The 14,560-nt window shown below is 38.8% G+C and overlaps 1 protein-coding gene, 1 long non-coding RNA gene and 1 pseudogene across 4 annotated transcripts in view; all 3 read left to right on the forward strand.

Moving 5' to 3' along the window:
- LOC309628363 (protein Hikeshi pseudogene) lies at nucleotides 1-11,349 on the forward strand (annotated as a pseudogene). Its single transcript, XR_014249446.1, has 2 exons — nucleotides 1-5,442; nucleotides 6,066-11,349. The product of XR_014249446.1 is annotated as a protein Hikeshi pseudogene (transcript).
- Nucleotides 1-14,560, forward strand: part of LOC309628373 — a 351,833-nt gene that overhangs the window by 266,610 nt on the left and 70,663 nt on the right. The window lies entirely within an intron of this gene.
- ETFDH (electron transfer flavoprotein dehydrogenase) overlaps nucleotides 1-14,560 on the forward strand; it is a 37,050-nt gene that overhangs the window by 474 nt on the left and 22,016 nt on the right. For both annotated transcript variants that reach the window (XM_082391337.1, XM_082391338.1), the window contains exon 2: nucleotides 13,918-14,058. In XM_082391337.1, coding sequence (XP_082247463.1) covers nucleotides 13,918-14,058 — 141 coding nt within the window. The remainder of the gene's footprint in view (nucleotides 1-13,917; nucleotides 14,059-14,560) is intronic.

The following is a 14,560-nucleotide window of genomic DNA, read 5'->3' on the forward strand; positions in this document are numbered from 1 at the left end:
TAACATTTGCACAGCTTTTCCCCTTGGTCTTCAGCTGGCTGGCGTCTTGGCAGCCGTCCTACTCCTTTCTTAAGAGTTTGAACCGTTCTGCCACCAGCATTAACTTTCAAATGCTGCCCAAGTGGATCAGAGTGGATCTGGGGCCAGGAATTTTTATGCGTTGCCTGAAATTAACTCTAGGGCTTGTCGTCTCGTGGTTGCCCCTAGAACCGTCAGGATGACTTGGTAAAATACCTCTTTACCCGCCCCCTCTTTCACGTAAGAAAAAAAAAAAGTAGAATGATGCAGCGGGATGGGTTTGGTTTTGTTTTGTTTTACTTAAGAACAAAAGAACGTTTAAAAAGTCAAAAAAAAAAAAAAGTTTACTCCAGGATATTGAATTTTCCCACAACGGACTTAGTTTTTATCTTTAGTTTCTTTAAATTAATTTGTGGTTATGGAATAAACAGGTGTACTTATTGCAAAGTCAACGAATTTCATGAAAGAATTTTGTCAAATTCGGCCATCGTGGATTAAATAGTTAGGATTTCATTTAAAGTTTCTATACCTCGTGCGTGTATTACTACACCTAACGGGTAAGTATTGTTGACTGAAAAAAAAAAAAAAAAGCACAACCTAAAGGTTGCGAATTATGTTTTATTCGCAGACACACTGAGCACTTAAGTCCAGGAGACAGCCTCTTCAGACAGCTCTGAGGGACTGTTGTGAAGAGGTCAGGGAGAAGCCAAGATGCAGAGGCGTTTTTGCAAAAACAAACAAAAACAAAAACAAAAAGCCAGGTAGTTGGGACATCAAAAGATTACTGCTCAATAGTGAAAACCAGATATCTCAAGTGAATGAATCTAGCATTTTGCCAGGTATGGGAAGATGCAAGAGTCTGGGCTCGTTGAACTCCTTCCTTTGATGTGCACCTCAGCTATCTGGGGCCAGTGTCCTGCTTCTCTCCATCCTGAATCCCCCCAGGGTGCACAGCTGGGGCAGCTGCAGTGGCTGAGGGCTCGATGGCTCCAACATCCTTTGTTTACTGAGATGGCAGGCGATACTCTTTGTCCACAGTGCCTCCTCTTAGTCATAAATTTGACCAATGTTCGGGAGTCATTTCATGACCAGTTTTTGTCCCATGGCGCTAGGAGGGCTCCTTCCTAGATCAGGCGAAGATTCTGTTGATAGGCCACCCAATGTGTTATTTGGGGGATCGGGCCCTGTTGGTAATCTAAGATTCTCTGCAACGCCTGTCTTAACTAGTTTATGACGATCCAGGAGCTGTTTTCCCTTGTTACTTCTTCCCATATCTAAAGTTGCACTGTTAAAATTATTCTAGAGTTATGTATGTGATCAACTGTCTTAAGACATCATTGATTTTGTTGGAGGCCTGGTTACACATTGGGTAATGCGAGAGAAAGCAATCTTATAAAATAGACAGGATATAAGTAACACACCTAATAACATTAATAAGGTCACAGTGCAGCAGAGAGAGGGACAAGTCATAAGTAATTTGAAACTAACAGGAGAGCAGATTAAAACAGTGATTAGTATAACTAGTTGTAATCTGGTCGAAATAAGCCATCAAGTCCACAAGGGAGCCAGCTGGAGAAGCCAAATTCTGGAGGGATCAGGTAGAGAGAAAAAGAAATGTTTCATCTTCGTTTACAAAGGTATACTTAATCAACCTGTGGGTAAGTGTAAGAGGAAAGGTTTTCCAGCTCCGTGGTATGATCTAAAAGTTGTCAGAAACTTGTATTTGTCAAATAGTTCTTTTCTTGAAGATCTTCATTATATAAAAGCATCAGAGTAAAATAATGATTGTCTAAAAACGACAAAAGACAATATGGCATGGTTAAAGATCTGATTACAATGCAATTGACAAAAAACTTGGATATTTCTGTGACAAACAACATTTTAAGATAATAACTAGAATTATGACTGATAGCATTATACCAGGATATATCAGACTTTTAGGAATTCTTTACAAATTTTGGAATATCTATATGAATGACATCTAACCTTAGAAGGTATTATCACCACTTATTTGACAGCGTTTCCCATGTAAGTTAACGTAAATAAACTTAGTTTAAAATCTCTCTTTGAGATATCTCAGGATTCCTTTGAAGCATCTCAGAGTTAGCTGGAGGTCAAAAGAACTTTAGTTAGAATTTTCCATTTGGGAAGTTTGTCAAAAGTATCGAAAAGGTTTCAAAACACTTGGTCAAATAGGATCATAGGTCACTGTGAAACAACACTTATTCACTTAACGAAAGTGACAAAATACTTCAAAAGCAAAAACAGATCACTTAGAGGCACGGAAACTCAATCTCTTACCAAAAGCAGTGAAAACGTTGTTCTCTTAACAGAGAGAGGAACCAAGTCCAGTCCTACACCAGCCTACTTTTAATAACAAAATCCATTTACCTAATTAAATTTAGTCTAATCCCAGCCTGACTATGTCCAGAACTCCTTTTCAGGGCTCCCTTTCTGCAAACCTTCCACAACTTTCTGTGTTCATATTAGTTTGTTCCTTAATTTTTTTTATCCAGAAGTAAATGTCTCTAGGACAAAATCACCCTTCTTTTTCCAACAAATTCATTTCTATTCTTCATATCTTCTTTTGCTGAGAACATACATCCTACTTTCCTAGCACACTGAATTGTTTCCCTTAATATTTTTAGTAGCTTTGATTACATATTAGTTTCAACCCTTGAAAACCTTAATCTTTAGCAAAAATTGAAAAGGAGCAAGTGATTGTGAACTGTTTGTTCACAAACAGCATCTCCTGATTAGAATATTCTGTAACCTCTAGAAACATACATCTTTCTCATAGCATCATTTCTTTCCTCAGTGTGGAACAAGGCATGTGTCCAATAAACCCGACATCTTTAGTTTCCCTCTCGTAAGGAGACAAAAGTAGGTAGATTTAGACCTCTTTAGCAATTACGTTCCAGTATTTTATCTTATTTGAAATAATCTGGATATTCAATAAATTCCCATCATTTAACTTGTCAAAACTCAAATTACCAAAAATCTGAAGAAACTATTTTAAGATAGATATACCCAAAACATAATTATTCCTGGAGTTCACCTGAAAACTCTTATCTCATTTACCTTTATTTTGTAACTTATGAAAATCATACTATTTAATTTTTTTTCTTGTTGACAAACTCTGTTACAAATAACATGAACTTATGACCTTCAGTAAACCTAGGTACAATAAAAGTAAGACAGGTCTGTACTGATTAAACCAACAAGCTTAAGATAGCTTTAATATCAGATATTAATTTAATATTGAATATTTCCTAGATCATGTGAACCCAAAATTCACTCTGGCCAGTTTCTTTTATATTTAGAAATATTTACTTTGTAAGTGCTTATTTTAAGTCAATTAAATAGAGCACTTTTATAAGTTTAATTTTGATAATATTTTCCAGAGTTTGAGACATCTCATATGTAATGTACACCCAGACATACAAACAGACAAAACTAGAGATAGCATAGCTTCACTCTAAAAGCTTAGTTATGAATCAGGTATTACCGTATAAACTCACTAGTTTATAAGTAACAGTTGGAATAAGTTAAATTTGTTTGCTCAGATGACCAAGGCTTCACTATTTGTGGAAAAGACTTAAGATTTGTATTTGTCCTTGATAAACCCTTAAGGAGGCTCTGAATTAGATTTTGATTGAGGAAACTTTTCCAACAGTTTGAGTTTAAAAAGGCCTTTTCCCCCCTTTTTTCCCCTTGGTTTCAGGTTTTACCTGTTTGAGCTAATTAGGCTCAGTCTCGGGTCTTTGTGGGCTGTATTTACATTTCTGATTTGTAGAGATTTGAAAGATAATCTGCTCCTAATTCTCCAAAGAACTGATCTGCCACCTAAATGATATTAACAGATTGATTTGCCCAACTATGCTTACTTTATTTGCTTTTGTATCAGAGAGAAGATTTCCAACTAAACTGAAAATCAAGAGTTCCATGTTCTACAACTTTAGGATTTAATTTATCATGACTTCAAAAGCTTGCATAAGGCATTAACAACGGCCCTCTTTTTGAGTGCACAGGGTAGACCCAGAGCAAAATGTCTTATTATTATTTTTATTGACCCCTGAATATTAGTTCCCAGTTTTTACTTTATATTGTATGGGCTCAGGTAACCCTGTTGGTTTCCTTTCATATGTTTAATATTTCATGAGGGCCAGATTCATATGCCCTGTCTTATAATACCAAGTAGAGGAAGCCCAGTGAAACATGTCTATACCACAATATAATTCAGCAAAAGAGATGTAAACATCTTATATAAAGCCTATTTAAATGTACCAATTTTTATAAACTTTCATCTCAATTCTGTCAACTTTTATACCTTTAACTTTGGTTCCCATTAGGACCCAATCAACAAGCTTTGGTCATACAAGGAGTCCTAGAAGCTTTCTTTCATTCTCCAACCATTTTATCTATTTTGTTTAAAAGGCTCTGGGGTCCCTAGTGAGGGGTTGAACCAAGGGACTCAGCCCCTTTTGTCAGTCTTTTCACTTGATTTGTTGGCCTGTTGCCCCAAGTAACTGTTGGTCAGGTATCTAAATGTAATTTTCTTCCAGCCTTTTAAATATATATGTTTTTTAAACTGGGTAGAGTGGACTTGTTTGGGGCCCTTTAATGTTGGGAACCAATAGGGGGTCCCTTTGGCTCATCATCCTTAGGTAGTGTTCCATCAAAACCTTTTAATCCCACTAACATCCATTTTATTTATCCCATTTATTAATAACCATCTGTAGATTTCTTTATTTGGGGGGTTCCAGTCTCTAAAATTTCCACCTTGTCAGGAAGAAGTCTCTAGACTTTTCCCTTCGGTTTTTTTTTAACTTCCATGTTAAACTAGTTTACATTAATTAGCCTAATGCTTTTATTAGCATCTGTAAGACCCATTGAGGGGAAGCAGAGACCACAAATAAGTCTTCCCAAACTGTTTTTTTCTTTGTTTGTTTTAAAGGAGTTCTTAGGTTAATCATTATATATGTCTTTTTCCACCTTCTAATTTGTTTTTTTTCATGGGTACCAATGAAACAGCTGCTCACTATGAGAGCGCTCTAAAATTTTACCAGTTTAGAAATATCTCCAATTTACAGGATCCATCATCTGGCCCTTAATGAGGTATATCTTAATAGTGACTCAAACCAATAAAATGCAAGAGGCTTCCCAATAAGAGAGCATGGAGGGTGCCGCCTAAACAAGATCCAGAAGGTTTACTCCCAAAAATAGTCTAAGAAAGTAAAGGCCTTCATTGAACAGGCTGACACGATGAAGGTTAAGATGGCAAAAAAAGTCCCTGGGAGTTGGCACAGACAGAAGACTGCTCGGAATCCCAGTCTGTTCGATTGGCTGACAGATGTACACCGTTATGTTACCTTCCGGATGGCAGAGACCAAGTTTAAAAGCACACACAACACGGAAGATCAGGTAGAACATTTACATCTCAAAGACACAGGAAGGGAAATGCAAGTTCCCCCTAGAAGGACTTTTGTTACTTTAAGGTCAGAATTCTGAAAAGGTGTTTTAACAAGCCGGTTTTCTCTAACTTACCTGTGGGCACAATAAAAAAGCCCCATCTTTGTCATTTTCGAGGCGAGATTTCCTTTAATTCCCAATTAAGTAAGTACTTGTAAGTATAAGGTTTGTACGCACATAAACCTGGCTGGAGTCTTAGTTGGAGGCAAAGATATTAGGCCAGCCTCCCACCTCATCACCCAGTCCGGAGCCCCCAGGGTCTTTCAGCCAGGGCCCCACCCCCAGTATCTTTCAGCTTGGGAGCCAGGTGCCTGTTACACACCGCCACATAAAACTGGATCATCAACCAATAATCTGGAGCTCTGAGAACCAGGGGACACTCACCCCGATTCGTCTGGAGTCTCTCAGGATGTGGGTGGACAGAAGAGGCCTCTGCTGGTACCAAGGCTCCCGTTCCTCAGAGAGTTCAGGTGAAGGAGAGAAGTCAGCTGTAGGTCCCTTAGTGGTCGCCAGACTGTCAGCTGGGGGATAGAAGAGCACAACGTAAAAGTTGAGAATTATGTTTTATTCAACAGACATTCTGAGGACTACAGCCCGGGAGACATCCCCTGAGACAGCTCTGAGGGACGGCTCCAGAGACATAAGGGAAGAGCCAGGATCTGGAGGGGTTTTTGCAACAATAACAGCAACAAACAAAAACAAAAACAAACAGGTAGTTGGAACATCGAAAGATTACTGCTCATTAGGGAAAACTAAAAATCTCAAGTTAATGAATTTAGTGCTTTTCTCTGTATGGGAAGATGCAAGAGTCTGGGCTCATTGAAATTATTCCTTTGATGTGCACCTATACCATCTAGGGCCAGTGTCCTGCTTTTCTCTATCCTGAACCCCCTCAGGGTGCTCTCGGGGGCAGCTGCAGTGGCTGAGGGCTTCATGGCTTCAACATCCTTTGTTTACTGAGATGACAGGCGACTTTCTTTGTCCACAGTTTGCTTTATGTTTTTTGGAATATCAAAGTAATCGGATGCTATCTGCCCTACTCTTAACTTAGTTGAAATCATTCTTGGGTCAAGTGCTATCCAAATTCCACCCAAATTACCATTTCTATTTCCATTGGGTATTTAAATCATTGCCATTTCATAGCCTGGTGTTAGCACTACTGGCATCAAAGAGATGGACATAGAATTGCCATCTGTGATTTTGTATGGTGATGTTATGAGTTCACTGGACTTTTTGACCTCACTTCTCTACCAGAATTCAGCCAGTGTGTCTAAGTGTTTAAATCTCTAAAGTGAAGTATCAGATTTTTTTCAGAAAAGGGGTAAAGGTTGTGACTTTTTTTTTTTAACCCCCCTGGAGGAGGTCAGACTAACCAGTTCCAAGTATTTTCAAGAAAATCATTAGCTGTATAAATAATGGAATTACAATTTTGTCTGATACCAAATCATCAGTTTTCAGAAGCAAATAATAACTTCTATACACTAAACTACAATGCATCATAAAACAAATTTGTTTTTTATAATAAGTAAATACTCTTGAATGATGATAATACTATATTTGGACACTGGAACTGGGCTCTCCTATAATATCTTTATCATTTTTTCAAGATTTAGGATAGATGAAGGGATAACTAGGTTTTAAAAAATTATTTCCAATATTATAGTTTTTATTATGCTATTTTCCAGTAGAGAAAATTAGTTACCTTGACACTTTTTTTTGAGTGATTGTCAAAAACAGATTTTTAGTGTTTAAGAGGCTTTAGGGTTCAGTCGCTTCAAATCTCTTCCCCTCCTGCATTCATCATAATCTTTAATTATTGATTGATGCTAGGTTTTTACTTTTAAAAAAGTCATTTTATTGGAAAGAATGAAACATAAAAATATATCAGTTATGCAGTGGGGTGCTAAAGAATAAAAATAATTAGCCTATGCCAGGCTGACATCTCTCCTTTTAATAAGAAAAGAAAGAAAAGAACTTGTTTTCAGGTTCCATTACTTGAGAGATCATTTCAAGTCCAACTGTAGTCTCAGAGTTGACTGGTGTTGGGAGGATTGAGAGGGGGATTGGCTGGGATCATCTGACTTTCTCTTTCTCTGCTGTAAGTGGGGATTGTGGTGCCCCACGTATCTCATAAGGTCATGAAGAGGACGATGTGGTATTAAAATTGAAAATTCCTGTGTGCTCCATATGTCCATGAGAATGCAAATTTTATTATATATTCCAAATCCATGCAAAAGCGTTTGTTGATCTTTACTATTTATTTGTTGTTCCATATTTAGAAATTTGTTCGTATGCAGATAGATGCTTCATTCTATTGATAAGATTGCTCTATAACCCAGGAATTTGTTTTAGGAAATTAACACCAGAGATTTGAAGGTACCTGGATGATAGTTAAAATTGTAATTAGGAAGGTACCTATCCCATTAACAACTGTATATTAGCCACTTGCTTTGTGTAAGACATTCTAGATCCTACACCGTAGTATTTCCAAGGCAGAGATTGACCGTAAACTTCAGAGCTGGTGGAGTGGGGAGAGTTCATAACTTACTGAATTCAAACACAAAGTAGACAGACTCCAGAGCCTATTCACTTAACTGCTGCCTTTTTCTTGTCTTTTTGTTTTGTTTTCAATTAATAAACTTTATTTTATTTAGCAGCTTTAGGTTGAAAGAAAAATTGAGTGGAAAGTACACAGTTTCCATATAACTTTCTCCCTTTCTCCGTTAACATCTTGCACTGGTGTGGTACCTTCGTCGCAATTGGGGAGACATTATTATCAAAGTTCATAGTTTACATTAGGGTTCACTCTGTGTGTTGGACAGTCTGTGGGTTTTGACAAATGTGTAATGATGCGTATCCACCATTAATTACATTGTCATACAGAAGAGCCTCGCTGCCCTTCCTCCCTCTTCCTGAACCCCTGATACCCACTGGTCTCTCACTGTCTCCATAGCTGTGCCTTTTCCAGAATGTCCTAGAGTTGGAATCATACAGGATGCAGCCTTTTCAATATGCGTTTCCATTTCCTCCGTGTCTTTTCATTTTTTAGCCCTGAATAATATTGCATTGTATAGATGTACCACAGTCTGTTTATCCATTCGCCTATTGAAGAACATCTCCCAAGTTTTGATCATTATGAATAAAGCTGTTATAAACGTTCATGTGAAGATTTTTTTTAACTCTGGATGTTTTGTTTTATTTTACTGTGATAAGAACACAGCATGAGATATACACTGTTGACAAAATTTTAAATGTACAATGCATTATTGTTGACTAGAGGTAAAGTGTCATTCAGGAGGTCTCTAGAGTTTGTTCATCTTGCTTGACTGTGGTTTTTTGTGTGGATGTTAATTTTCAACTCATTTTGGCAATTGCAGTTGCTGGATCCTATGTTAAGAGTATGTTTAGCTTTGTTAGAAACTGCCAAACTGTCTTCCAAAGTGTGTGTACCATTTTGCGTTCCCACCAGCAGTGAATGAGCGTTCCTGCTACTCCACATCCTCTTAGCGTCTGGTGTTGTCCACGTTCTGGGTTTTGGCCATTCTAATAGGTGGTTAGTGGTATCTCGTTGTTTTAATTTGCGACTCCCAGATGACACAAGATGTTCAGCATCTTTTCCTATGCTTATTTTCCATGTGAATATCTTCTTTGGTGAGGTGTCTGTTCAGATCTTTAGCCTGTCTTTTGAGTTGTTTGTTTTCTTGTTGCGTTGTATGAGTTCTTTGTATATTTTGTATGTCAGCCCTACATCAGCTATGTGTTCTGCAGATATTTTCTTCCAGCCTATAGCTTAGCTGTTCATTCCCTCATGTTGGCCTTTTAATGCTTTTGATTTATGATTCTAGCCTGCCTTTTCACAGAGAATTACACTTAAAAAAAGCACTAACCTGTTTAATAATATCATGAGTCCATCATAAATAAGTACTCTAATAAAGGAAAATATAAAAAGGACTGATAGTCAGTCAATAAATATTTGTACCTATATATAGGCTAACACTGGGATCTAGCATACAAAAAGAAAAAGAAATACTTTAGGAGTATTCTGTCTGCTAGGAAACACAGACAAATAAACAAGACAGTTATGTTTATATCATTTTTTGGTCATATAGATGTATTAAATTTTTAGTTAAGTGATCTTACGATTTTTGAGATTTTTTTGCCACACTTAGAAAAACCTTTCCAAATTCAAGGTTCTTTAAAAAAAATTACAATTGTTTTCCCCATAATCTTTTTTGTGTATGACTGTAAATGTTCTTTTTTAAGCAACAGTTTTATTGAGACACAAGTCACACACCATTCAATCACGTCATCTGAAGGATACGATTCAGTGGTGGTTAGTATATTCACAGAGTTGAGCAACCGTCACCACAGCGTGTCTTAGAACGTTGCCATAATCCCAGAAAGAAACCTCGTACCCATTAACAATCGCTCCCCAGCCCCTCCAGCCCTAGGCGACAACTATCCATCCACTAAGGGACATTCGGGTCGTTTCCACCGTGGGGCTGCTGTGAATAACGTACCTATGAACATGTGCAAGTTTTTGTGCAGACGTATGTTCTCTTTTATCGTAAGTGTATACCTGAGGAAGGAGAGGTCAGAGGTCGTGGGGGCAGGAGGCGTTCCTGCCGCTGGCCTAGTCGCTGTGTAGCAGAGGGGTAGGCACCCTCCGCCACGTTCTGGAAGGTTCTTGGGTTCGACTAGGGCAGCAGCGCCAGGACTTCGGGTCTCTGCTGGCTGAGTGGAGCCGCCACCGTGTTTGGCCGCTTGGTGGCGGGGAGCCTGGTGCAGACAGCTGCACAGCAAGTGGTAGAGGATAAATTTGTTTTTGACCTGCCTGATGATGAAAATATCAACCGTGCTGTGGTTTTTATGCTGGGAACAGCCCCATTTCCTGAGGGCTGGAAGGGTCTGTCTACTTTTCCTATCCTGATTCCAATGGAATGCCAGCATGGCAACTCCTAGGATTCGTCACGAATGGGAAACCAAGTGCCGTCTTCAGAATTTCAGGTCTTAAATCTGGAGAAGGAAGCCAGCACCCTTTGGAGCCATGAATATTGTCCGAACTCCGTCTGTGGCTCAGATTGGAAGTTCAGTGGATTTATCGGGCAGTCTGGCTCAGACCTGTGTAGGTGACGCTGCTGTGTCTGCAGTTGACTCGTTCACTCAGTTCACACGGAAGATGTTGGACGGCTTCGACGGTTTCGCTTCGTCATTCGATGTCTCTCAGGCCCAGGTGACACCAAGTCCATCTGAGATGTTCATTCCAACAAATGTGGTTCTGAAATGGTATGAAACTTGCAAAGATGACTAGCACAGAACCCTCTCTTTTGGAAAACATAATTTGAATAAAATAATTTTTAATGGAAAAAAAAAGTGTATACCTGTGACTGAGTTATATGGAAACTGTATGTTTAACATTCTGAGGAACTGCCAGACTGTTTTCCAAAGTGGCTGCACCATTTTACTCCCCCGCCAGCCGTGTACGAGGGTTCCAATTTCTCCACATCCTCACCAGCACTTGTTATGTCTTATTGATTATAGCCATCTTAGTGGATATAAAGTGGTATCATGTTGTGGTTTTGATTTGTATTTCTCTAATGGTTAATGATATTGAGCATCTTCTCATGAGCTTATTGGACATTCGTTTATCTCCTTTGGAGAAACATCTATACAGATTCTTTGTGTGTTTTTAATTGGGTTGTTTGTCTTTTTATTATTAGAAATGAGTTCTTTATATATGCCAGATACAAGTCCCTTATCAGATATATGACGTGCAGATACTTTCTCCCCTTCCATGGGTTATCTTTTCCCTTTCTTGTTGGTATCTTTTAAAAATAAAAAGTTATCATTTTTATGAAGGACAGTGTATCTGTTTTCTCTTTTGTTGCTTGTGCTTTTGGTGTCATAGCTAAGAAACCATTGCCTAATCCAAGGTCACAAATATTTACACTCTTTTTTTTTTGAGATAGCACGAGGAGTTCCCATACACCCTTCACCCAGCTTAACTTCATATCCGTAGAACAGTTAGTAAGAAATTAACATTGGTGCAGTACTATTAACTGAACTACAGACTTTATTCAGATTCCTTTTCTATCCAGGACCAAGTCCAGGGTCCCACATTGCTTCAGCTGTCACGTCTTCTCATATCAAGTCTACTTCAGTGTGGTAATTCTGCTGTCTTTTCTTGTCTCTCATAACCTGGCCACTTGCAGTGTGGACTGGTCAGGCATTTTGTAGGAGGTCCCTCCATCCAAGTCTGTCTGGTGATTTCTCTCGATTAGACTAAGGTTGTGGATCTGGGGGAGGTATAGCACAGAGGTGAGGAGCCCTTCTCATCACATTACATCATGTGATGCCAGTATGTCTTATTGCTGGTAATGTTAAACTTGATCACTTGGTTAAAGTGTCTGTCATATTTCTCCACTGTAAAGCTAGTATTTGTCCCTGCCACACTCTACTTGTTGGAAGCTAATCCCTAAGTTCAGCCCACACTCAAAAGCAGAGAATCAAATAATTTGTGGATCTAGCACCATAATCTTTTTTTTTAATTAATTATTTATTTTTGGCTGCGTTGGGTCTTCGTTGCTGTGCACAGGCTTTCTCTAGTTGTAATGAGAAACTCTTTGGGGGCTACTCTTCGTTGTGGTGCGCGGGCTTCTCATTTCTGTGTCTTCTCTTGTTGCGGAGCACGGGCTCTAGGCGCACGGGCTCAGTAGTTGTGGCTCACGGGCTCTAGAGCACAGGCTCAGTAGTTGTAGCTCACGGGCCTAGTTGCTCCGCGGCATGTGGGATCTTCCCAGACCAGGGCTTGAACCCGTGTCCCCTGCATTGGCAGGCAGATTCTCAACCACTGCGCCACCAGGGAAGTCATCACCATAAACTTTTATACTTTGACTTTTCCTGTTAAAATCATTGATCAAATGGAATTCATTTTCATATAAGGAGAGAGGTATACTTTTTTCCAAATGTTCTACCTGTCTCTGACCATTTAATGAGGAACTGTCTCTTCCTTATTTGAAATGGCGTCTTTATCATATGACAGATCCTTAAGTGTATTCCGTCTATTTCTAAACTCTTTATTCTGTTCCTTTGATTATTCCATCCCTTCTCCCGTAACAGACTTTTAATTATTTAAGCTACAAATATAAGTTTTCATATCTTTCAGGGCTATACCCAAGGGAGGATTCTCTGCCCTTCTTTTATTAAGGGAAGGATCGCCGTGGAGAGGAGTACCAGAGAAGGGAGTGAGAAATTGAAGATACAGGAGTTAGGGGGGTCTTTGACGTAGGAATGTCTCTAAGAAGATGGGGAGGGTTAGCCTCGCCATCCAGGTGGAAGGATTACTCTAAGTGAGGAGAAAAGACATCTCGTTATTATAACCTGAGAGAGTGAACATAGGACGGACACAATACAGATTACATTAGACGTTCTTGCCAGGAATTGAGACAGTTCCCACCTAATTGCTTCTGTCTTTCTGTGAGGTTTGATGTGCTTGGTTTCAGGTAAGGGAGGGAGGAGATAGAGGTGAAGGTTTAAGGATGACAGAGGTTTAATGAGCATTCTTGCAGATAAATCTTTGCACACTTCTGTTTATTTCCATAAAATCCTATCTGCTAACTCAGAGAATAGATACATTTTTGAGGCTCTCAGAAGATGCTGCTATATGGCAGGGTCCACTTAATTTAAGAGGAAGCTGACCATAAAATGCAGTTTGCCACCTCGTCCCGGCATAATAGTACTGCCTCTTATTACTTTCAAAGTATCCAGTTTAGGTGATAAATTACATGGCCATCCTATTTATAGATGAAGCTTGACATGAGGTAAATTGAATAAATTAGTTTATTAGATACTTTTAAAATGTTATGATTTGAAAACACTGCTTTCTGAGGAAAAGCCAGCTGAATTCACCTAGGAAAGAGACAATTCACAGCTAAGGGCTCTGCAGCGTAGATGTAACCATTCACTGACAGTCCGCAGTGTTGACGTGTCCAGAAGATATACATGTTTCCAAAGAGAAGGCATCACGTGGACTCATACAATTTCAGGTCAAGGTGGTACCTTAGTGGGGGAGTTCCCTGGCGGTCCAGTGGTGAGGATTCAGCGCTTTCACTGCCGTGACCCTGGGTTCAATCCCTGGTTGGGGAACTGAGGTGCCGCAAGCTGCGTGGCGCGGCCCAAAACAAAAACAAGATGGTACCTTAGTGATCACCTGGTAGCCCTTTACTTTTTTGAATGAGGAGACTGAGATCTATAGCAGTTAAGTGATCTGTTTAAGGTTTTAGGGTAATTAACAGAGAACCAAACAGAAGCCAGATCTGATCCCCAGTCGTAGATTTTTTTTTTTTTTTTGCTTTAAAAAATTTTTTTTCAATCTACTCCTGAGAAAAACGAATTAGAAAAATAATACTGTTCATGATTTTTGTACAGCATACCAGTGCTTTCATGCCTTACAAATTAAGAAAAATTATCTACCTCTGTGTGCTGCAAGATGGTCTTCAACTTCTGTGGTACCTCGAATCACTACCCACTATACTGTTCATCCCCGGGATAAGGACAAGCGATGGGAAGGTAAGTAGTCATTTCTGTAAAATTGTTGAGACTTTTCTAGACAGTTTGTATCATTTTGTGGAGGTAAATACTATATTTTTCATGATAGTGTAAAATCATCTAATAATATTTTATAACTTTACAAAATCTGTTACATATTAATATTTAGATAAGCAAATGCTTGCAAACTTATAATAATAAATCTCAGTAATAAAAGTTGGTTTATGGAAGCTAAAATAAGATACGTCCTCGAACAGAACCTAAGAGAACAATAAACTAAGACAGTAATGGACTTAATATAATTCTCATGGGAAGCAGAGGGGTTATTTCTATAAATAATGCTCTAAAGGATAGTGGGTACTTGTAACCCAGCCTGTAATTTTATCAGGTAATAGTCATCCCAGAATTGATATGTGGGTTTTTTTGGAGTATAGTTGATTTACAGTGTTGTGTTACTTTCTGCCTTACAGCAAAGTGAGCGGAATCTAAAAAAATGGTACAAATGAACTTCTTTGCAAAGCAG

This window comes from Balaenoptera borealis (assembly GCF_965194805.1).
Source record: "Balaenoptera borealis genome assembly, chromosome: 4".
NCBI lineage: Eukaryota > Metazoa > Chordata > Mammalia > Artiodactyla > Balaenopteridae > Balaenoptera > Balaenoptera borealis.